This window comes from Desmodus rotundus, chromosome 4 (assembly GCF_022682495.2).
Source record: "Desmodus rotundus isolate HL8 chromosome 4, HLdesRot8A.1, whole genome shotgun sequence".
NCBI classification, from domain to species: Eukaryota; Metazoa; Chordata; class Mammalia; order Chiroptera; family Phyllostomidae; genus Desmodus; species Desmodus rotundus.
The window spans coordinates 1093629-1118008 of NC_071390.1; the positions used below are offsets into that span (position 1 = coordinate 1093629).

Genomic DNA, 24380 nt, shown 5'->3' on the forward strand with positions numbered 1-24380 from the left:
TTTATTTGAGCCAAACTGGTGACGGTTGCCAGGAAGCAGGATCTCAGATGCTCCAGAGAATAATGGTTTTGCAGTTTCTTTTATGCATTTGAAATTAAGGAGGGAACCTAAGGAAGATTGGAAGAAGGGGGGCGGGATCGGATTACAAGATAGTTAATAAGATTATATGTCCGCTTGAGGGCGGCGGTACCTGTTGGAGGAGGGGTTTTACTTTTGTCATTTCAAAGGCGTGTGAGCCCAGGTGCTCAAGGACAGAGCACAGGCCTGGCTCAAAACCTTTCCCCAAGAAGAGGGTGAAGGGGGGTGAGCGGTGATGGAAAGAGACGTGACTTCGGTGGTGAGCACAGGATGCAGACGACGTGTCACTGAGTCATACGCTTGAAACCCACAGGGTTCAAGTAACCCCTGCCACCCCAACACAGCCAATAAGAAAGAAAAGAAGTTACAAGGCGTGACTGCCCACCACGACCGGCCCGTTAGGCGTTTGAGGTCGGCCCACGGCATGTGGCTGCTTTCTGTGGAGCTCCCTGCTCGCCCCCAATTCCCCTTTTGCTTGTAAATCAGTCTGTGGGACGCACCCACGACCACCAGCCTTTTGTTTGGATGGGCTGCTCTTGCGGGGCTGGGAGGCTTAGTTCTGGGGAGTCTCAGCGTCGATGCTGTCCTGCAGAGATGGTGGAGCCCTGGGATGGGCAACACTGAGCCCAGGAGGGGTGCGGCTGAACGGCCCCCCAAAGGGAAGGGCAGGCAAAGGGCAGGCATCGGGCCTGAAGCGTTTCCTGGCGGGACACTGGCCTTCTCCGTCCTGCGAACTCTCTTGCTGTGAGTTTTGCCTCCGGTCTGACGTTTCCTGCATTTGGCGTCTAGTGTGACATTTCTGTAAACCGTGAAAGAGAGTGTTAACAGTTATTTGATACACGTTCAGTTATCACGAACAGTGGGACTCGGCCGAAAACCCCACAGAACGAGGGTAACCGTTATCAGGACTAATGTCGTTCGACAGGTAAAGACAGTCAGTTGTTTTCTGTGTCAAACAGCAATCGGCAGGTGCACAGGCCTTGCTGATGCCTCGGGGTGGCCGCCTGCCTCTGGGGCTGGCAGCGTCTCATTCCCTGGGAGTCTTGAGGGTCTGCCGTGGGCGGAGGCGTGTGTCAGAGGGGAGGGTAGTTGTCCATCCATGATGAGGGGCCTGATGAGGTCCCTTCCAATGAGACTGGAGAGTGTCTTTTATTCACTGTCCTTTCCAATAAGCGAAATCCCCAGGTGGCAGTCAGTGAACTCCAAGGTCGGGGTCTCCCGAGGGCTCTCTGTGGGAGGAAGTGGTCACCTAGGTGGCACTTTCCTGAAGTGACTGTGTCACACCCTGACACTAGCTAAGATGCCTCCTTTCACTCAGGCCGACTCGTGAGTCCCTTCCTCACGTCCAGCCTGAATGCTCTGTGGAGCCAGGGCTTCCCAGGGAGCCTGGGGCCAGCCAGGCGGCTGTCTCGGGTTTCCCGTGACTCCGACCTGTCCTTTAACTTATAGCCGTCGTTGGCCCCCACAATGTGCCCCAGACATTTCCACCACTTAGGTTGCAACGATCCCCATGAAATTTAACATGCAAACAAAACTTCTGATGGATTCCCGGGCCCTTCCAGAACACTGCAGGGTTATTCCTCCACGTATTGAGGTTCCAGAGGCCAGTTAGATCTGCTTTCCCAATTTCGTGGCCAGCTTTGTTCTTATGCATGCAGAAAGATTGAGAAGAATCGAAGGGCCCCCATCTCAGCTGTTGGGTGCCGATGGAAGGCTGACTGTCATGCGTGGGGCTTGTCGGCCTTGAGGACACAGTTTCCCAGCCAACCTTCGTGTGCACGTCTCCAGGGGAGCCGAGGAGCCGAGGGTGGAGGAGACCCCTACAGGGCTGCTTCATGCTCTAGAGGGAGACAGTCTTACTCCCCCCAGGATGCCCGAGCAAGGGCCAGGGAGAATGTCCTGGACTCCACACCCAAACCACGAGGCTTTCCAAGGCACAGGCCCCTCTCTCAGGGTGAATATCCTTTCATGATTTAAAAAAAAATACCCTCAACAAATTCAGTAGGAAAGAAACATGCACACCTCAACATCAAGGCCACAGAGGACAAACCCAGAGCCGACATCACACTCAACAGTGTGTGATGTCAGCCTTTTCTCTAACACCAGGAACTACAACTCTCGCTACTCCTGTTCAGCGTGGTAGTGGAGATCCCAGCCGAAGCAGTCAGGTGAAAAATTCAGGGCGTCAAATCAGAAAGGAAGAAGTAAAGTCTTTATTCGCAGATGATATGATGTTATGTGTAGAAAATCCTAGAGATTCCCGCAAAACGTTGTTGGAATTAATCAACAAATTCAACACAGTTGCAAGACACAAAACTGGTATTCAGAAATTAGTTGAGTTTCTATACAGTAACCACAAAATACCTGAAAAATAAATAAAGAATAAAACTATTCACAATAGCATCAAAAACAATAAAAATACTTAGGAATACATTAAACCAAGGAAGGAAGAGATTCATACAGTGAAAACTACAGGACTTTGACAAAAGAGATTGAAGAAGACACAAACAAGTGGAAAGATGTCCTGTGTCCATGGGCCAGAAGAGTTAATAATGTTAAAATAGTCATACTACCCAAAGCCATCTATAGAGTCAGCGCAACCCCTACCAAATTTCAGTGGTGTTTTTCCATTTCTTCCAGAAATGGAAGAAAGAATCCTAAGATACTCCTGGAACCGTAAATGATCCTGAATAGCCAAAGCAACCCCGAGAAATAACAAAGCCAGAGGGACCATACCCCCTGATTAAAACCATGCGACAAAGCCATCGCGATCGAGACAGTGTGGCGCTGGCCCAGCCATAGACGCGCAGGCCGAGGGAGCAGAACAGGGGCCCCGAAGCCAACTCCTGCCTGTACAGCCAAGTGGTGTTTGACAAGGGGGGTGGTTTCTGTGGTAAGTGGCACTGGAGAGCCACCTGCGGAAGAACGAAGCCAGACCCCCGTCTTACCCCGCTTACAAAGCTTAACCCCAAGTGAACGAGAGACTTAAACGCAAGGCCTGAAATCATCGGATTGCTGGAACAAAACGTACAGAAAAACTTCCTCGACACTGGTCTCGGCAACGATTCCCTAGACGTGACGCAAAACGCAGCACACCGACAAGTGGGATCACGTCAGCTTACAAAGCATCTGCACAGGGGTGGGGACAGTCGAGACGACGAGAGGCGACCTGTGGGACAGGAGAGAATGTTGGTGAGTCATACACCTGGTAAGGGGTCAGTATCCAGACTACATAAAGCACTCATACAGCTCGATAGCAAAACCCCCAAATGAAGAAACAAGTCTGGCTAAGAAATGGGCAGAGAAACTTAATAGACATTTCTCCAAAGAAGACGTACAGAGGGCCAGCGGGGGCACGAGAAGGTGCTCGGCATCACCCGTCATCACGGAGACGCAGGTCAACGCCGCGGGGAGATGTCACCTCCCACCTGCTGGAATGGGCGTGGCCAAAGAGACTGGTGTCACGGGTGGCTGGCGAGGACGTGGAGCAGAGGCCGCCCCCCCCCCCCCCCCGTTCTCACGCAGGAAGACACAGGAAGCAGGCCCAGTGCTCTGTCTGCTGAAAACCCGGGATTCGTGACCCACTCCTTCCAACGGGGAGCACACCCACCCCCGACAGCTTCCCCGCGCTTCTCCCGCACCCCCAAGGAGGAGCCAATACCACCGTTAAGTAGACGTCTTCAGGAAACCGAAGCAGGGGTAACGTTCCCTGAGTTCTTTTTTACGGCAGCATCCCTCAGATACAGGAACCAGAGAGGTATTGTAAAAGAGACAATTACAGACTGACACACTTCGCAGACGTAAACGCAAAAATCCTCACACGAGATTAGTGACGTACGAAATTCGTGGCACATCACGGCCGGGCGGGGCCTTTTCTGGGAATGCGATGCCGGTTTGGCTTTAGAAAGCCTGTGTCACTCACTTGATCGAAACAGCAAAGAAGAAAAACCACATGGTCATTTCAGTAGATGCAGAAAATCCATTTGTGAACCCCCAAATCTGGTCAGATTTAAGAAAAAACCAAACCAACTTCTAATTCCACTCAGAATTAAGGGGGGCATCATCAGACCGACGAGGGGCGTCTGCGAAGGAGCCGCGGGCAGAGTGGTGCTCGCTGGGGCCTCTGCTGTCTTCCGAGATGGAGAACCCAGCAGGCGTTGGCGCTCTCGCGTCCGGCGCGCACGTGTGTGGGCCGGCCTAACCCTTGCAGCAGGGGGGGGGTGGGGAAAAGAGCAAAGAGCACACAGATTGGGGAGGAAGAAATAAAACTTCGCGGAGAAACTGAGGCCGTATAGGCTCCACTGCCAGTTCCGGCAGGTGAGTGCTGCATGGTTGCGGGGCCCGGGGAGGTGGGAACGTTCGGCTGCTCCCCTGGCTGCTCTGGAGAACGACCGGAAATGAAAATACGGTCGTGGTGCCGCGGAGCACCAGAAACATAAAACACTTACAGATGAGGGTAATGAAACATGTGCCCAGAAAGCTCGAACACATTGATTGGAGAAATCGGACGTTAGTAGAGAGCTAGTGGGCGGAGACTCCATGATGTTAAGCGCGACCCATGAACTCCAGGTAACCCTAAGCACATCCCAGCTTCACGGACACGGACAAGCCAGCCCTGTCACTGGTGTGGAAAGCCCCGGGGAGTAGAGTTCCCACCGGTTCTGGAAAAGAAGCCAAGCGTGGGGGACTCACAAATAAGTGATCTGAACGCTTGCCACAGAGGCACAAGAACACGGGCTTCGTGGGCCTGGCAAAAGCGTAAGAACAGCGATCGATGGAAATGGTCGTAGACCTTCCAGAAATAGACACGCACACGTGGTCAGTCGATTTTTGACGGTGGCGTAAGGAAGATTCCTTTCCAGTAAATCAGTGGTTGGGAAACAACCGAGCACGTGCCTTTGACATAAACCAATCTTGACCATGACCTTGTATCATATACGAAAATTAACCCAAGATAGACTATAGATGTGGTTACAGAATAAACCCCCCCAGAACCTCTGGAGGGAAACATAAAAGAAGAACTTGCGATCCTGAATTAGGCAGAGATTTCTTAGACGCGACACCGAAATCACGAACCATGAGAGAAAATGCAACAGTTAGACTTCGTCAACGTTAAATACTGTTGTTCTTGGAAAGCACTTCTAATTAAGTGAAAAGAAAAGCCAAGTATGAAAAGAAAATACCTGCAAAACATACGTTTAATAAAGAGTTGATATCCAGAGTTTACAAAGACTCTCACAAGTCAAAAATAAGAAAACAAACAACCCACCAAAAATGGGCAAAATACGTGACCAGACACACCACCAACAGAGAGATGGACGGCAGGGGAGCTCAGGAAAACACGCTCAGGACTATCTGTCATCGGAGAACGCAAACCGGCCCTGCCCCCAGCGCCCCGCACGTCCATCAGAGAGGCTGCAGCTTCAGCAATGCAGGGAGCAGCTGGCACTTGCCGAGCTTGCTGGCGGGAATGCAACCTGTCACGGTCACTTCGGGCAGTCATTTCGGGGTCAGTGTGGCAGTCTCGTACAGGCACACCCTGTGTGTTTACCCAAGAAAAACAGATGCATCCGCCCAAAAGCCCGCACACACGTGTTGGCAGTGGCTCCGCGTGTAAGCAGCAGCACCGGGACCATCTAAATGCCCGTTACCTGGTGAGGGGGTCGACCAGCATGGGCACCTGCAGCGAGTGGTGGACTGGGGCGCACGCAGCGAGCGGCTGGGCCCCGAGAGCGTGGAGGTTAGTGAGATGATCCGGGACAAGTGTCCCTGTCCCACGAGATGCCCTGTTCGTGACCTAAGACCAACCACAGCTTCGTGGCTTCCGAGCAAATTTCGCTGAATGTAAATTTTACTTGCATGCACTGAACTTTTTTTTTAAAAGAGAGACTTAAGGGACACGCCCGGGGCAATGTGTGGATCTTATCTGACTCTAGTCTGAAAGATGACATTGAAAGGCGGCTGGAGAACTCCAGGCCCTGACTGCGTGTTAGATACTCTCCAGAATTCCCGTTGATTTTACCAGTTTGCAGGTGTGACAAGGGTCCTCTGCCTAGGCTTTTCTTTAAAAGAACTCCGGTGCTTTGGAGACAGCTGCTGAGACTCAGGAGGATGAGGCAGAGGTGTGTCCCAGTGCACCGGAGTCGAGCGTGGGGCTGGGCGTGCGACGGCAGCGACGGGAGGCGCCGGGCCTCCAGCTGGAGATGGTGGCAGATGGCAGACGCGGGGGGGGGGGGGGGGGGGTGTTGTCACACGATCCTCTGTTCTGTTCCTGTTGGAAGTGTCCACAATGACAATGAAACGCAAAAGGGTAGAAAATAACACCATGAAGCACACATCAAAGAAATTACAGAGCGACCGAGGGGCAGTGACGGCGCCACCCGCCGGGAGGGTGCGGTGAGCAGCGGGCGGGCCATTCGTGGTTGCAGAAGTGGTGTGAAAATAAGATAAGCGTCGACAACGATAAGTGGGTTTAGTAAGAAAAAGTGCTCTCTTTCCTTAGACGGCAGACTGGTGTGATGCTAACGACAGGAAGGAAGTCCCTCAACGTGACGCCTGAAGTGCAGCCCATCTGCCCGTCAGGGTCGGCTCACAATAGCCACTCGCTCTGCGTCTTTTACTTTGACGGCTTGCTGGAAGGTTCAGCCCATGCAATAGGGAGTGAAACACAAATAGGAAATGCCACTTGACGTTTATAACTCTTACATTTTCAAAAGTCATGACATTCAACTTAATAACTCTCAGAGTTTAAGGGACAGTTTGGCAAAACGGGTGGTAAAACACAGACGTTCAGAGGCAGTGTATTTCCTGCATATTAATAGCCTCTCGGACGCTGCAGCGGGGAGCGTGCTGACCTCGCCAGGGCGCAGCCGGCCACCGAGTCCCCGGACGCCACCGCCAGCACCAGGAGACGGAGCACCGCCCCCGCTTCTGCTTGAGCTCTAAACAAGGAGTCTGAGAATGTGCCGAATCACTTCTCGACCGGAGAGACTCGCGATGGGCTGGGATGGGAAAATGGAGCTCTGTGAGGCTCGATTCTTTCCAAACTAATTTGTGGGTATAACACGATGCCAAGTGTATTACTTTCCTGGTAAGAAAGAACGCCGTCGAAAAGTGTTGGGCATGGCGTCTACCCCTGAGGTAAACAAGTATGTACTTTAAAAGTGTGTACGAGGGGTTGGTCTTGTTCTGAGGTTACACCAGTTTTTAGAATGAGGAACCAATGCAGTAACCTACATGTGGCTTAATGTAATACGTTTAAAAAGAGTTGTCATGGGGGACAATATTCTGATACCGTCATAAAATACACATAAACAGATGATCACAGAAGATTATAAATTATTTGTAATTATGATTATTATGTGCAATGTGGCTTACTCACAAGTAATTCAGGAAATGCAAATCTCACCCAGCAAAGGTAATATTCTCCTAGTGAATTAGCATAGTCTTTCAACAACCCTTGGCCGCTCAGCGTTTGCAGTCGTGAACAGAGCGTGCCTGTCCTCGCACGACTGCTGGGAGGCGTGTGTGACGGCGTGCCATTCGGCCTTCGCGCCCTTTAGAGTGTGGACGTGATTTCACTCAGCAGTTCTCCGTCTGTGGTCGGTCACACGTGACAACCCACAACCCCAAGGGGGAAACAAAACCGCGAATGTTCCCGACAAAGTGACCAGTCAGGTGAGTGGTGATGCGTCACCATTAAAAGTGGCTAGTCTGACTTTTAGTGAAGTCACATTTGGAAGATTATTTAGACAAAAGCCAATGCTCTTATTTCACTTTAATGAGCTTATAAAAGCAGCGGCACCGTCTGGATGTCTCGATCCAAATTCTCTGAGCCCCGGACACACCCGCACACTCACGACGCACCCTGGTGGCAGACGGACGGACACCCACCGAGACGCTGCCGCCGCCGTGGTCATTCCTGGCTGCAGGGGTGAGGGGTGCTTTTATTTTCAACTCTACGATAGCTTTTATTTCTACTTTTAATGAGCGTGTATTGCTTTTATAGTCAGAAAAAAGCCATACAATGCAGGCAAGTCCTTCTCTCCTCCTCATGCCGTTGAAAACGGGAGAGTCTGCCACCGCTGCTGGAGCCCTTGTCCGCCGTGACACCGACGGGGAGGTAATGGGGTCGGGCCACCCCTTCCTCATGGGCAGTGCCTGGTGGAGGCTCCCACCATGCGCCGCATCTGGGCAAGGGGCAGCTTCGCCACAGCGCTGGGCATTAGCAGGGCCTTGGGGACAGGTCTTTCACTTTGTCCTTGCAAGCTTAGCCGTGGGTCCTCGGGGTCCAGCCGAGGTGGCAGTGCTCACCTTGCCTGACAGTGAGCGTCCCCAGAGAGCACTGTCCTGAGTGGTCGGTCTGTCCCCAGTTAGGGCTGTGTGTCACAGCTGGTAGGGAACGGGCTAAGGGCCGCCTTCCTGCATGAGTCGCCCACGCCTCGCCCACATGGGCTTTGTGCACGTGTCTGGTGGCAGAGACGACAACCCAGGGGGGCTCCAGGAGCCGGTCCCGTCGGAGGGAGCCCAGCCCCAACACTCACAACAGCCCAGCTCACAGGAAACCAACGAGACTGGGGCTCGGTGTCTCCTTCTGGAAGCAGCCAGAAGTCCAGACAGCCAGAGCCGCAGGAAGGACCAGGGTCGCCTCATCCAGCAATGTCCAAACACGCGTGTGGCAACCTGCGTCGGGTGGTCCCTTAGACACGAGGACCCCTCACTAGTCTCCTGAAGGGACTGGTCAAGCATGCTGAGGTTCCTTGTCCCACGTCCCCGTCCTGGGCACTGGTGCTTCTGCTGAGATGACTTCCAGCTGGTGGACATGTCGCCCACACGGCTTCCACTGGAGCTGAGATCGCCTGCTCCGTAGACACGGTGAACCAGAGAGGGTTTGTTTTTTTAGTCTGTGGCTCAGCAGGGTGAGGGCACATTGGGCGAGGTCCCCGCCGTAGCAGGAGCCCCTGTGGCCACCCTGTTGTTGGCCCTGCACTCTCGGCCGACCCGGGGCCCCAAGGTCCTCCCCTCCCCAGGGCGACCTCAGACACTCGGACCCACGGAGTTCTCCTCCATCCTTCGTGAGGATGCAGACGCCAACGTTGAGTGTTTTATCTACGCTGCGACCTCACCTTAGTGTGTGGAGACTCCCTAGTTCTGCAGCGTCCCTGGGCTCAGCACGGGGGCCTGGGCCGGGCGAGGGTTCCCCGGCACCACCTGCTCAGCTTGGCTTCTGCGCAATGCAGCAGTGACCCTTGGGCTGTCCTCTGGGGCCTGCCTGGGGCAGAGCGGGGGGGACAGGCAGAGCCCCCAGCCACTAAGTGGGGCCCTGAGTGGGAACCTGGAGTGGGGGCTCTGAGTGGTGTTCTTGAACTTGTGGCGCTCTTGAACTTGCACCATGCTTGGCCTTGTGCCAGAAGGTTCTAGAGGCTCTGAATGTCCCACTGTCCCAGACCCATGGCCACCAGCCTCTGTCTTCTCCGTTGAATCCTGAGAACAGCAAATCGGGGCTCTGCCTGGGTTCCAGCTGTAGGAGGGCGTCCATTGTCACCAGGGTGCCTGTGAGCACAGCAGGCAACATAAGCCCCTCCCTGTCCTTCCCTCCTGCCACCCCCCAACCCCCACCCAGCCTGCTGTGTTGCTGAGGCCAGTGGAGGTTACACAGGTCAGCCTGCCAGCCACTGGCAGAGGCCCCTGTGCACAGGGACCCAGCTGGGTGCCCAGCAGAGAGCCTCCCAGATGCTGGGTGGCCCAGGCGCCCCTGATGGGAGGGGCCCGCCTGCAGAGTTCTGGCGCCATCCTCATCCACGGCCTCCCTGCAGCTCCGTAAACCTCCCGGAACCCACCGTCTTTGGCGGCACCTGGGGACATGTGGCTATCAGGCGTTCCTCAGGACGGAATGTGCAGACAGCTCTGGGCAGTTTGGGTGGCCACAGGGGGTGGATGGTGATGGTCAACAGCTATAAAGGTCAGCAAGGGGTGAGCAGCAGCTGCCTCTTCCCGCCTCCTCCAAAGCAAGTGCATGGTTAATTACTGTTTTGCTTAAAACATTGATTTTTATAAGTAATCCTTGTGGGATAGCATCTCTGGCTTATCTCTCAGCTGGCTTAGCAGGTTTTTTTTTTTTTTTAATGGCCGTACCTATCTTATCTCGCTGTTATTTACTGAACTCAGGGATTCTCGCAGCCCTTTGGGGAAAGCTAGTTATGGTAATTATCAGCCAGCGCAGTTTACTGAGCGCCCGCACCTCTTCCGAGGGTCAGCCGGAGAAGCCCTCTCGGGAAGCAGCTGGCGTTCCAGGGCGGCCTTCAGCTCTGCGGATAGCTTGTCCCCTTGGCGTCCACCTGTCTGCATCGACGCTTCCTGGCATCGTCTTTCTCTCCCAAGCATGTGCAGTGAAGCGTGCAGAGGTGCTGGGTAGATGCCCAACCGCGGGGCGGGGGGCAGGGAAGAGGATGGTCGGGAAAACACCGGACCCCCGTTTTATTCTTGCACACCCAGAGCGGGAGCTCCTCGGCACCTGCCCCCTGGCGTGCATGCAGCCCCTGACAGCATGCACATGCGTGTGAGCTCCCCTGATAGCGTGCACACACATGTGAGCTCCCGTGTGCTCTCTGTGGGCCGGAGGCTCTGCTCCCACCCCAGGTGCCTGGTTCTAGGGTCAGCACTCAGCTCTCCATGCCCCCTTCCAGCTCACCCAGCAGTTACCGAAATACTTGTCAATATTGGTTACTGACTTGCCATCTCCCCTGACAATATTCCGTTGATTTTGTGAGCACACGGAGAGCACGCATTTATATTTGTAACCAAATGAATCCAGAAGTTAAAAGCTCTCTTCTCACGTGTGTTTTTCTTTAACAGGCAGGTGTGTTTACTTCCTTATTTTCCTTATTAGTTGACACGTCACTTTTGACAGCAAAGTCATCACATGGGGATAAAACTGTCCCCACACTTCTGTTTACAAAACAGCCTCTGCCTTTGCGGCCGTTTGTTTGAAAACACCAATAGTTTCTCATTCATCAGCAAACTCCTGTTTGGAACAGGAGGTGACGTTCCTTAAAGGGACTCCCTGGGCAGCGGTCCCCGAGGGCTCGGGCTGGGGAACTCCAGCCATCGGGCTGCACCCACGGACCTGTCTGAGGAGGGCGCGCGTGTGGGTGGAGCCCCTCGAGGACACCCGCGGAGAAATGACACTTGTGCGGACATCTCGGAGGGAGAGAAGCCAGTTTTGAACAGACGTGTTTGTACGGGGCATTTCCGGGCGCTGACGTTCACACACTTACTGCCTTGGTTGGCACACGCGCGCCCAAGTGGCCACACCGTTTGACCCGGGACATCTGTTCTGGGGCAGGGAGTGTCGAAATTAAGCTTTTCGCATGCTGCTGTGTAGATCGCAGTTTTCATGACAGACAACCCCTATGACAGCGGGGCTGGCTGGGCAAGTCTGGTGACTGTGTGTGGCGGGTCCCTGGCCTGGGATCCTGGGCTCCGATTCACCGTTGGACCCGGGAAGGCCATTCGATGGTAAAGGGACGTGTTTGTTTTGTGACATCTCATGACACGGGCTTTGTGACAACCCTGCTGGGTGCTGAAGCCCACCTGCTGCTTCCCAGCCCCTCTCCCCCACTTTAATTTTCCCCATGGCGCATCAGCCTTCACATAAAGCGAACCAACGGGGAGAGTGTGGGCCGCATGCCCTCACTGGCAGGCTTGCTCCTGAAGTCAGCCTTCCGTGAGCTTCGCTCTGTCCCTGCGAGCTAAACGTGCTTGGCCTCAAGCCCACCGGAGGAGGTGGCATTGGCCGAGTGGACACAGTGTAGGCAGAGAGATGGCTTCGTGGTCTGCTTGTTTACCACGCACACTGGGAGGTGTCCGGGCCCTGAGCGCTCCTCCTGATGCAGGGGACCGGCTGCCGTCTCGCTGAGTGGACACAGCCCCCTGCCTTTTGCCAACGATTCTAGTTTCTCACTACAAACTGCCCTCTGAAGGCATCGGGCAGGTGGATGAGTCGTGGGACAGGAAACGCCACGTTAAAAGTTGTGAAGTGTGTTAAGATAAAAAAAACCCCATTTCCAAATTGCTTTCCAGGGCTGGGCAAATGAGATTTCCACCATCAATATAAGAAATACAAAATATTTCTGAGAAACCAACATTATTTCAGGGACTGAGGATTCCATTTTTTTGAAGTTTCACAGAAAAAGTAGAGACACAGGCAGACTTCCAAATTCTTCTAATAATGCCCCAAAGTCCCAGCTGGAATCTGTGTGAGGAGCCTGAGCCCTCACTGGGAGCTGAGCCGGGTGTTGGGTTCCCCGCTGTGGTGGCTGGTCAGGTGGCAGCTGCGGCTTCGGGGTCCTGTCCTCGCTGACTGTCACACGGGGGCGCGCTCTGTGCACCCTCGACATTTGGAAAACTCACCACACTTATCTCTGGGAGAGCGGCACGTGGTCTGCGTGTCCAAGGAAGGGGGTTAGCTCCGTGTGCCCCCGGTGTCTCCTGTGGCCCCGGGTGTCCCCATGCTGACCCCCGTGTCCCTCTTCTGCAGGTGGTTGCCACAACAGCCTTAAGCCCGTCGGCAGCAGCCCTGCCATCGCCATTGCCGCCGCCGCTGCCGCCGCTGCCGCAGCCATGGTCTCCGTGGACCCTGAGGGACGTGGGGGCCCATCCCCCTCCCGAGAGCATCCCTGCCACTTCCTGACGTTGGCGCCCATCAAAATACCCCTGCGGACCACCCCCTTCTCTGGTAAGTGAGAGCGCGGCTCTCAAAGCCCGAGCTGTTCCCAAATCCACTGTGTGGGGAACGAGGAGGGACCAGCCAGCTGCAGGCGCACAGCCGGGCCAGCTCTGGGGGGCGGCTTGGGGCGGGAGGGAGCCCCGGTGTGCGCGTCGTCAGTCCACACACAGGGTCTTGTCGAGTCTGTGGGGGCATTTTCTGAGTCTCAGCTCGAGAAGCGATACTTCCCTTACTAACATGTTAGTGTGGGGGCACAGTAGGACGTCCCCGAGAAGGTCGCGGTTCCTTCACACGGAGTGTGGGGGAAGCAAAGGCAGCCTGCTGGAAGACAGATGGTGGTCTCGGCCAATACGAGACGAAAACGTGCACTATGGCTCTGGGGTGGGGCTTGCTAAGCCGTCCGCCTGGCTGGGCGGGGCCCCTGTGGAAGCCCACTGGAGCCTGTGGTCACAGAGGACAGATGGCCACCGAGGTGACTAAGTCCTAGCGCCGTGGGTGTGCTCTCCGACAGTTCTCAGGGTGGCACGGGGCTGGTGGTCATCCTGGTGTCCTGGACGGAGTCGGGTGCGCCGGGGCTCAGGAGGGAGGAGGGACACCCGGGCCCTGGATGGCGGCACCTCCACAGTCCATGTGTTCACCGCTGCCCACTGGTGTCTGTGGACTCTAACCAGTGCATCACGTGTCCGAGCTGTCCCTGTGAACGTGTGTTTGGTCCCCTCCCTGACACGCAGTGAAAGCCACGTTGACTGGGCGTGGTATTTAGCAAGGACTCGAGTCCTGAGGGCCAGTTCTCTGGCTGTGGTTTTGGCCTTTCGTGTGATGCGCTGACTCGGACCGAAGTCCTGCAGAATTCCAGGCCTCATTCGACCCTGGAGTCAACGCCAGAATTCTGGTTCCAGCATCAGAACCAACAGTTCCTCGGTTATAGCAAGAGGAAACATCGCTGGGTGGCTGCAGGTGTGAGTTCGTGGTCGAAAGGGGAACGACCTAGCTGCTTCCAGCGGGGGCGTGTTTCCTCTTGCTCGCCTCGTTCTGGGTAAACCTGGTGTGTCTTCCCGACACCCGCCCTCTGGCTTCCACGTTTGTCTGCGGGGCTGATAAATTAGCTGGTCGGTAGGACATTGTATTCTCAAGAACAAAATCTTTCCCCCACTTCCGCACGTTCGCGCACAGGCATTTAGGGCGTGATGGGGAGACGGATGAGCCACGGAGATAATCTCTTGCGTGGAACGTAATTTACAGCTGTGTCAAGATTTTGGTTCAGATCCATCAATCCGTTGGCGTTTACGAAAGATGACTTACTATTTTTCAAGAAAATTAATCTTAGAAAGAACCAAACACCGTGGAGCCCAGGGGTGGCTTCCCCATGCGAGTCTCCACAGGATTTATACAGTGACACCCTAATTAGGCATCTTCCCACGTTCCCGTTGTCTACGGCTCTGTAATCACATTCGCCATAATGTGCATCCAGGTAGAGGAAAGGCGGGCAGCGGCATCGTCCGTCTCCGGTAACGGCCCAGACGCTGTCAGGAAGATGGGAAGGGCGGGCTCCAAAGGCTGCTTCTGAAATTGCCTTTATGGTGTTGGCCGTGGTCCATTTGCGCTGAAAACCTCGCTTTACTGTAGAGGCACAGGGTTGACGCTGAAATGCAGGCCGGAGGCTCAGCCCGGTGGGTGGCCTCTGAGCCCGGTGGCCCATCCCAGGAGTCTGTGGTGATGGGCTGCTGCCGAGTGTCCCTGGTGAGGGGCTGGTGGGCGATGTAGCCTCCCACGGTGTCTTCCTGGCTGTCCCCGCTTGACCGCAGCAGAAGACGGTGCCTAAGACGGGCCGGGTTCACGGCCAAAAGCTCTGCAGAACTTCTCTTGAGATTTCTGAAAATCGGGGCTTGGAGGTGACCGAGGGGGACACTGCGTCCATCAGGGCTGCTGTGAAGCAGTCGGTTGAAGAGTCAGCCCCCTGGAGGAGCATTCTCAGCGGGGCTTCCAGAAGCCTGCTGGGGAGTCCCTGACCCCCCACGTGGGTGCACTGGAGCGGGTGGGAGGAGGAGGAGGAGGAGGAAGAGGAGGAGGAGGAGGAAGAAGCACCCCACCTGGCCAGGGGAATGCGCTCCACCCTCACACTGATGTCAGGAAGGTGTGAGGCCTTCCATGTGCCTGCAGGCGGCCCTCCTGACTGTGCTTAGCAGAGAGCTCCCATTTCCGCTAGGTGGGCTAGGCAGCCGCACCCGTCCCCCGTGGTTTGGCATTATGGTTTCCAACTGCGGCAGTTTTGCCCCGACGCGTATTTGGCGATGGCCAGAGACATTTGAGGGGGTTGCTGCTGGGGTCTAGCTCTAGTGGGGAGAGACCCAGGGTCCCGCTGCACCCAGGAGAACCCCCCAGGGTAAAGAGTGAGCTGGCCCACAGTGTTAGCGGGGCCCCTGCCGAGAAGCCCCGGTGTAGAATTCAGCTTAAACTGAGGGGCCGGTATCGGTGCAAGAATGGCTGCCGTCACCCGGGAGGGTTGGTGAGCCAGTCACCAAAGTGCTTTGACGGAAACAGGCTCGGGGCCGGGAAGGCTGCCCACGGGCCGTGCTAACAGTTTACGCCTTTGCCGTGATTCAGAGGAGACGCGTGTTCCAGGAGCCCAGGACCCGCTCGTCAGCGGAGTTGTCTCCGTCAGTGTCCCAGGCCCCGTAACCGAGTCAGTCCTTGCTGCCGTTCCTCCGATGGCCCCAGGGGGTCCCACGTGTCGTCCGCCTTCAGCTTGTCTGGTCCATTCACGCTCGTGCCCTCCCTCCTTCTCACAGGTCCACTCCCCACCAGAGCTGCAGTGGCGGGAGGGGGCACAGCGGGGTTACCTGCAGGTGTGGGCTGGAGCGGGAGAGTGGCTGACGGGGATGGTGGCAGCCAGGGCCTCCCCTGCCTGGTCCTGGAACAGGCTTCAGCTGCGGTCTCCCTCATTTACGACCATTTCTTTAAGCCTTCGAACCTCAAGCCCAAGAAGGAACGCTCCTGGGTGAACATGTACCTGCGTCCCATGCACTTCTCAGTCTGTAAGGAGAGCAGGACAGTCATGGAGCGGGGGGAAGACCTGTGGGAGGGTTTGCCGCAGAGCCTGGACTGCTCGCCCATCTCCGGGCGGGGTCTCGGCCTGCGTCTAGACCGTCCGCAGGGGTCACAGCCCAGGCGCTGGGTGGGCCTGGGTGGGGGGTGGGCACCCACCTGCAGGACGGTGGCGATGGCTGCTCACCAGCGTCTGCCCCGTCCGAGGACATGCACGAGGTGGCTCGTTGGGAGAACGATGGCAGCGGCTTTTAACCCTTTGCCCACCATCTCGGAAGCATTCAGGAGAAAAAGGCAGGACCTGAGGGAGAGTTCCGGCCACGGGCAGAGTGAATTCGCACCCAGTACAACGATCAAGAAGGGCCATCTGCCCGGGAAGCCATTCACCACCTGTCCTGTGCTTCCCCAGCTACCGAACGGTTTAGATTTCACATTTTTGTCCTGCCACCGAGCAGCTGGGAAGTGCCTATTATTCCCCACTGCCCCCCTCCCCCGGCCGAGCGACAGAGCAAGTCAGGGAAGTCCCCACGCTGGGGCCACCGTGCGCAGCCTCGTTAGAGAAATCTGTGGAGAGAGGCCAGCTCCTCACAGCTCCGGCCCGGCCATTTGGGGACGCAATCTTTCCTCTTCTGCTCCGCGAATTGTCTCCCCTCCACTCTAATGAAAAATGTCACAACACATATTAACATTTCAGAGATTTTCAGAGACGAAAACACCGTAACCGCATAATTACTTACACTCCGCAAGGCCTGGGACTCAGCTGGCTCCTGTGAAGAAGACATATGCATTTCTAAGACAGCGACTGAGCAGTTTTCTGGGGGAAAAATATTAGATTTAAACAACCAAAAAAAAATGAAAGGCTTTCTATAGTGTGTTGCCCACAGATGACCTCGTACTAAGGACGCAGGCCACAGGCAGCCACGCTGGCCTGTGCACGCGGAGGCGTGGAAGGCGCAGACTCTTGGGAACGCTGTCCGAGGCGCTGCAGTGGCCGGGGTCATCAGAGGCCGCATGCGGGAGGGACCTCTGGCTGGAGGTGGGTGGGGCCAGGTGCCCTGCTCTGCCCTTGAGGGGGCAGCCGGGCCATGGGAGCCTCCGGGGGTCTTTGGGCTCAGCTGCTTTGGCCCCAACTCTCACGTGAGCGCAATGCCGCAGGGAGGCCCGGGCCCACGGAGGAGGGTGCAGACCGGTTGATTTGAGGGCCTGAGTCGGGGACCGTGTTCTGCTCGTGGTACTCAGACACCCAGAGACCACACGGGAGCGAGTGTCCCCAAGGCAACGCTGTCTTCCAAGTGCTCGGGCTGAGGAGCAGGGTGCGGCGGGGCCTCGGAGTTAAACTGGGAGGTGCCCTGTGACCCTGGGCTGTGCCCCGGCGATGGAACACAGGGTCTGAGGGGCCCGTCTGACACCTGCGCAGCCTCACTCACGGCCGCCGAAACGTGGAAGCGACCCGGCGAGTGGTCGGGCGGCGTGGGGAGTGGACGTACCACGGACTGTCCTTTGGTCTGAAAAGGAAGGACATGCTGACACGTGCTGCAACGTGGGTGAACCCGAGGACACGCGTGTGTGTCACGGATATTTGGCACAGTAAGGGACGCGAGGGGACAGGAGCAGCTCCCTGCGTACCCCCGGCCTCCTCCGCTCCAGCGTGGGACGCCGGCAGGTTCTCAGGTGCACACGAATGGCATTATTTTAGGGATTTGGAAAGTTCCGGAAGAACAGCGCTAAGTAAGATGTTCAGCATCATTAACCATCTAGAAATGCAGACCAAAACCACGGTCGCACACCCCTGGTCTCTCCAGCGGGCTAACCCAAACACTAGGGACAGCGACCAGTGCTGGCGGAAACGGGGGACAGCGGACCCTCGTGCAGTGCTGGTGGGATGCGAAGCGGTGCAGCCGCCATGGAGAACCGTCTGGAAGGGGCCCAGAAGGGAACCGTCTGTCTTCAAGGGGCTCACAGAATCCCCGCGGGGCCCAGCAGCTCCACTCCAGAGGGCCACACTAGAATGTGTCCCCCGTGCTCAGCTCCCAGCAGCGTCAGTCGCCGCGGCCCCGAATGGAAACCTCCCCAAAGCCCATCAGCTGCCGCGTGGGTGGGTTCCATGAGGGACATCGATACAACGGAACTTGGTGAGTGGTGGGAAGAAACGAAGGGTGTGTACACGTGCCCCACGGAGGCACCTCGAAAACACGCTTTGTGGAATGAAGCCACAAAGCCGCAGGCCTGAAGTGGCAAATCCATGGAGACAGACAGTAGACCGGAGGTTGCCCAGGGCCGAGGGGCCGCAGAGGGTGGCAGAGGCAAGTGGTGGCTGATGGGTACGGGGCTTCTTTGGGGGTGACAGATCTTCTCACACTAGTGTGGTGACGGCTGCGCGACCCTGTGCAACTCGGGGAAAACCGCCGCCCTGTCCCCGTCCATCACGGGGTTCTGTGGTCGGGGGCTTGCGTCTTCCCGGAGCCGAGAGCGTGCCAGCCCTGCCCAGCTCCCGCGCCCACGCGCAGCCTGCGGCAGGTGGGAGGCCTTGTGCTGACATAGGCTGGAATCGCTCGGGGATGAAGTGACTGGCGGGACCCACTGCGACCCAGCAGTTAAACGTCCCTCCCTGGGGGGGGGGGGGGGCGCGGGGGGGGGGAGTGTCACTGAACCAGAGAGCATCCGGCCACCTGACCCGCAGCAGGGCCAAAACCCTGCGCACCGATCTCCAGGTGGAGAAATCTGGGCCGCTCCTGGGGAGGGCACCGGGGGTGGGGGAAGAATGGGGAGCTATGGCTTAACACCTGGACTCCTGATGGCTTTGGGTCAGGGGTCGGGGTCGTGGGAGGCACTGATTGGTTCGTTCTGTGCAGCCTCCATGCTGCACCTGCCTGAGCGAGCGTGGTTTCAGAGACGTGCAGTCAGGTGCTTCCTGGAGTGAAACCGTGCTAATTGCTGTGTGTGTTTGGACCAGGCACAACGAGGGACCTCAGTTCCCACACTGCCCGCCACGGGGACCTCTGCTCCCAAGCCTCTCGCTGGACCGGGGCAGCCTTCCGACGCCCCTCACAGCCCCCCTCACCCTGGGACGGTCCGGCACGCCTCCCTGACTTGACAACATGCACCCGGCCTCCTTTCTGCAGGGTGGACCTCGGCCCGCCCCTGGTTAGGACGCCAGGGTTACTTGGGGCCAGAGAGACACCCAGCCACTGTGCAAGCCCCACCTCTGGTCTGGGACGTGGCCCTCAGAGATCACCCTGAGGTGCGTGGTCCTCTGGGCAGGGTGAGGGGGTGGCCCTGGGGTGAGAACCCACATGGAGGAGAGGCTCGCCCACCCAGTGAAGTTGCTGGAGACACGGAGCCTCTCAGTATTTTCCCAGTTTGTTAGTTAAGCTTGCTAACAGGCTGTGATGCTGGCTGTTATTTCTAAAAATAATTAATCAGGGGCAAAGCCAAAGAACTGGAAGAGGTTAAGCTTGGCAGGACTGCCATTCGGGTTAAATGTGGCTGTTAACACCGTCCCCGCGGTCCCTGAGCTCCAGACCCTTTAATTAAGCCTCACCGACACTTTCCAGTGTGTGCCGGGGTCGCGGTCCCTGCTCTGCACACTGGCGGCGGTGGCACCAGTGATGCCCCTCAGACAGCATGTGAGGGCCTGCCAGCCCTCCCTCAGCGGGGATGCGTGCCAGGGAACTCTGATCCTGCCGAGGGAGGACGCGGCCGCGGCAGGCTTGTTTCCGGGTGTGGCCCTGGCTGTGGTTGGCAGCGATGCCAGCACAGAGAGTGGCTCCGTCTCCCTCTCTGTCTCTCTCCTGGCTGGAGCCCAGAAACCAGCCCTGGATGGGGTCCTCTCCACCCCGAGCCTGCCAGCCCTCCCCACCCTGGTCCCTGCAGAGCCTGTCTCTTCCTGCCGTCACCCCAACTCCACCTCACTGCTGCCCAAGGCCACGGAGTCCTGGGCAGGAAGATGCCTGACCCACCCGTGCTCCTAAGAAGGGGACGGGCCAGGCCTTTCCTGGCCCCCTGCTCACCAAGGGGAATGGCAGCGGGGCAGGGTCGGGGCCGCCTGGGCCGAGAGCCCCCGAGTCTGTGCATCACGCTGAAGCCCTCGTGCAGAGGGAAAGCACGCTCCAACGGTGACGTGACTTCAGTGGCTGTGAGCTGGGGGAAGAACTGTCCCCCTCAGCTGGTCACATGGGCCAGACCTGTCAAGGACTCCCCGACACGCCAAGGGCATCCCTGAGACAGAGTCCCCGCTCGGTCAGGAAGGGGGCGAGTGGCACTTGAGCCAGAGTTTAATTTTATCTGCCTCCCCCGCCCACCCTCACCATGAGTCTGACTGACACAGCTCTTCTGGTACCTCCCACCCACCACACCGCCAGCAACCTCTGCTGTCTGCCAGGAGCCCCGTCCGCTCGAACCCCAAGCCACCCACCTGCTCCGCGTAGCTCCCTCCCTGGGCCGCCTGCTCTAAACTCCAATACCCTGACTCACTCACGGGCGTGCGCCTGCACCCAAGCCAGGGCCCGTGCCGGTCACGTGGGGCCCACACTGGGACCCGTCCTTGCTCACGGGCCTGTGCCCTGGGGCCCCGGCACCCCCACCCACAGCCTGCTCCTTTGGTGGCTGCTGGCTTTATGGATTTTTCAAAAAACCTTATGACACTATTTTATTCGACTTTAAATGTTTTTTGTTAAAGTGTAGTTGGCATATTGGTCTCAGCTGTAACAGCATGGCAACCCCACATTTATACACCTTACCATGTGTCCACCAGAGGACACGTGACCACCAGAGGACACGTGCCCACCAGAGGACACGTGCCCACCAGAGGACATGTGCCCACCAGAGGACACGTGCCCACCAGAGGACACGTGACCACCAGAGGACATGTGACCACCAGAGGACATGTGCCCACCAGAGGACACGTGCCCACCAGAGGACACGTGACCACCAGAGGACATGTGACCACCAGAGGACATGTGTCCACCAAAGGACACGTGCCCACCAGAGGACATGCAAAGGGAAAGAAAGGGAGCCGGACCCTTCCTGCGTCACCTACGAGCATAAACTCCAGGTGGATTGCAGACTCCGTGTGAGGCTGGGCGCCGCGGAGCTCCTAGAAGAGAACAGGTGGCGAACCTCTGCCGTCGGTCTCTCCTCGAAAGGGTCTCCTCAGGCTGGGGCAACAAAAGCAAAAATAAAGAGTGGGCATATGGTGGGGCGGGGGCAGGGCCCGTCCCAGGAACCTCTGTCCCCACGCATCCACCTGGTTTCTGCTGCGCCACCTGTATAGTCTCCGGGACGCGGCTGCCTGGGGCTCAGGGCCACCTCCCCTCCTGGCTCACCATCCCACTTGCCTGGGCTGCATCCCACGGGCATGTCCTGGTAAAAGAAGTTTCCAGTTTCCCAGGTGTTTAAAATTCTCACTTGCCTTCTAACACGACTGACAGTTGTCAAGTTGCGGAGTATTTGCTTGAATGGTTCTCTCGAGAGATGGCTGCATCGTCTTCTGAAATCCGGACGGGCAAAGGGAAAGGCACGCTGCGGTCCCTGTGAGCTGCAGGTGCCCTGCGCTTTCTCTTTGGAGAAGTGCTGTGGGAACTGACCTCTTATCTTTGATCAGAACTGACTTTCCAATGGTGTCTGCCCACTGAAAAACATTAGTTCTGTGGAAAATTGTTTGGGCTTCTAGGCTGTGGTTCCTTTTGCCTCTCAAGGTGGGGCCACAGCCTAGGAGCCCCCAAGGGGGAGGCAGAGGCTGACACCCTCTGGCCGGCGGGCCCAGGTCCAGAGCAAGGTCACCGGTGACCCTGGGCAGGTGCCACACAGCGCTCTCCCCTTCTCTTCATCCCTTGGTTCGGCCGTCCCTGCACATGGAAGCCACTGAGTGTGGAGTCTGCGGACGCCTGGTCGTTCCCACTGTTTGACCACTTGCCCCGCTCTGCAAAGAGCTTTCTCTCAAGATAATGAATAAATAAGCGTGTTCGACAGCCGTTTTTCTAGGAGATACGGTGTCTGCTGACATTTAACGCTTGCCTCCCCTCCTGCAGGCCTGTGCATCCGCAGGTCTGGTTCCCGCATCAGCAAGCAGTTCACGGGCTGATATTTGTTCTCCTACGTCCAGTAAAGGCCGCATTCAAGTGAAGGCAAAACATTGCACTTGAAAAGGCAGCTGCGGATGTGACTCCAGCGCTGGGGGACAGGGCCAGGCTGTGTCCAGGGTCCGCGCTCAGCTCTGGGCTCCCCCTGTCCCAGCTTCCCGGGAGCTGCAGCCACTCTGCCAGGTCACAGAGGATGCTATGTGGGCGTCCGCTTTCACATTCTCAGAGTTCATGTCTGCGGCGGGCTGGGAGCTCAGCCACCTGTGCCAGGTGTGTGGGCTCTGCCAGGTCACCCCTGTGACTGCGAACAAAGGCTCGCACCTGCCTGCACGCTGGCTCCCAGGACCCCCAGGCAGAGGGCTCCAGTTGCCCCAGTTTGGAGGCAATGCCGCAGCCAGGCCCCTGCCACTCCAGACCGGCTTTCCTGGTATGAGCAGGTGGGACCACTGGGGGCAGGTGCCAGGGCCGTGGGCAGACTCCAAGGGCAGGAAATCGGAAAACCCTGACGTGACTGACGGTGCCTTCATGTGTGCCTCCCCCAGAGCGCCGCGTTCCGGGGTACGACGCCCACACACTTCTCAGACCTGTGTCCACTACGTATGCGTGTTCATTCGTGAATCGAGCGTCGCTCAAAATCCAGCGGCCCCTGTCCACCCAGAGATACCCTTTGCGGACAACTCTGGAGTGTCCATCGGCTGTGGGGCTCTCGGGGGGCCTGGCTGTGTGTCCATCGTGCGTCGAGCTGACGACCTGTCACTGGCGCACTGCAGGGGCGCGGCCGTCTCGGTGGCCTGGACCCCGGAAGGCCGGGTCCTATGGACTGTGTGAGGTGTCACCCAGCTGCGCTCTGCACGGAGCGAGGCAGTTTTCACACGGGTTTGGCCTGTTGACGAAGGCGACTTCTCCCAGGAGCCGGAGGGTTTTGTGTGTCTGCACATTCCTGGGGAAACGGGCCATAGGGCGCCAGCACGCTGTGGGAGACAGGGAGACACGAGGCCGCCCGGCGACCACGCGGCCTCTCCCATGGGCCGCAGGTTGTGGGGCCGTTAGCTGCAGTGGCCACACCGGTGCTCCCGTGTGGGCGCGGCAGACGCCCCGGCGGCGGCGAGCCTTCTGCAGAGAGACGGGCTCCTCCTCCCGCGGATGGTGTGCGGCAGGACTGCACGTCCAGACCGCCCGCGTGGGCGGGAGGCGTCCTGTGTCTGAGCTCGGTGCGCCCCACGGCGCCACGGGGGACTTGCCGGCGCTGAAAAATGGTGCCAAACAAATTTATTTTGGAAAGAACTCTAATGTGTTTTTAATGAGTGATAATAGCAGATGTAATTTTAACTGATGTGTGGTGTGTTTCAAACATGTATTACTTTCACGGGCGACATCCCTGTTACAATCTTTCGGAAATTTCCCGTTTGGAGACGCAGGCCACGGTGAGGAGAGCCGTGTCCCATGGGTGGCCATCCCCTGGTGGGCGGGGGTGGGCTTCCGGGACAGTGAGCTGACCGACACCCGGGCAGGGTCTCCTGCGTCCCCACCCCCCCAGGGCGCCCCTTGGCGGAGAAAAGTCCTCATCCTGTTTAATGGGTCTCTTGTCCACACCAAGTCCCGTTGGCACTTCAACCCCCTAACGATTGTGTGTGTGTTTCTCAGACTACAAATAGCGTTGTGTCTGTAAGACTAGACTGGTTTGACAGGAGAAGAGACATGGTTAAGTGTTTTTTAAATGACCAAGAACTATGTCCTCTGAGAATCCATGTAAACTACATGCAAATAATGTACAGTTACCATTACCAATGGCGATTTCATTGATACAATTTTAAGATGCATTCTGTTCAAATTGTCTCTGAAATGTGTAGGTCTGAGGACTGTGCTCTTTCTCCGAAACCAGGACACGAATGTTCGAAGTGGTACTTCCCTGAGCTGTAAACTTTCTGGAGAGTTAGGGGGTTCTGGGGGGCTCAGACACAGACAGGGAACCACTTTCTAATTCACTTCCTCCTCTCCTGGGGCGGCCAGGGTCTCCGCCCTCACCCGTTGCCTGGATACTGGGGGTGGGGGGGGGTGGGGAGGAGGGGACTCGCAGGTGGCTGGGCATCTGAGGTGGTCTGCCAGTGCGTGGCCTCGCCCCAACCCTGCTGAGGCCTGGGGGTCAGTTTCCTAGTCTACAGGCAGAAGGGTGTCTCTCAAAGTGCCCTTGTCTGTCCATTCTCCGATTGGTCCAGGCCCGCAGGTAAGGGTCAGCAGACGGGATGTATGACTACGTGCCGGCCCAGAGGCTGTAACAGGCCACACGTGAGCAGGGGAGCCCGTTCCTGAGTTCTGTCCTGCGTCCAGGGCTGGAGCCCTGTTCCAGCCCCCTGGGGCCCCATGGAGCCGTCTCTGGCCAGCTCGTCCTCTGTGCTGTCCACCTCCCAGGAACCCGGCCATCTGAGAAGGGCCTCTCTGCTCTGAGCTCT

The 24380-nt window shown here is 57.3% G+C and overlaps 1 protein-coding gene across 1 annotated transcript in view; it reads left to right on the top strand.

Moving 5' to 3' along the window:
• Positions 1–24380, top strand: part of TCERG1L (transcription elongation regulator 1 like) — an 81199-nt gene that overhangs the window by 4856 nt on the left and 51963 nt on the right. The window contains exon 4 of the mRNA XM_053922944.1: positions 12617–12814. Coding sequence (XP_053778919.1) covers positions 12617–12814 — 198 coding nt within the window. The remainder of the gene's footprint in view (positions 1–12616; positions 12815–24380) is intronic.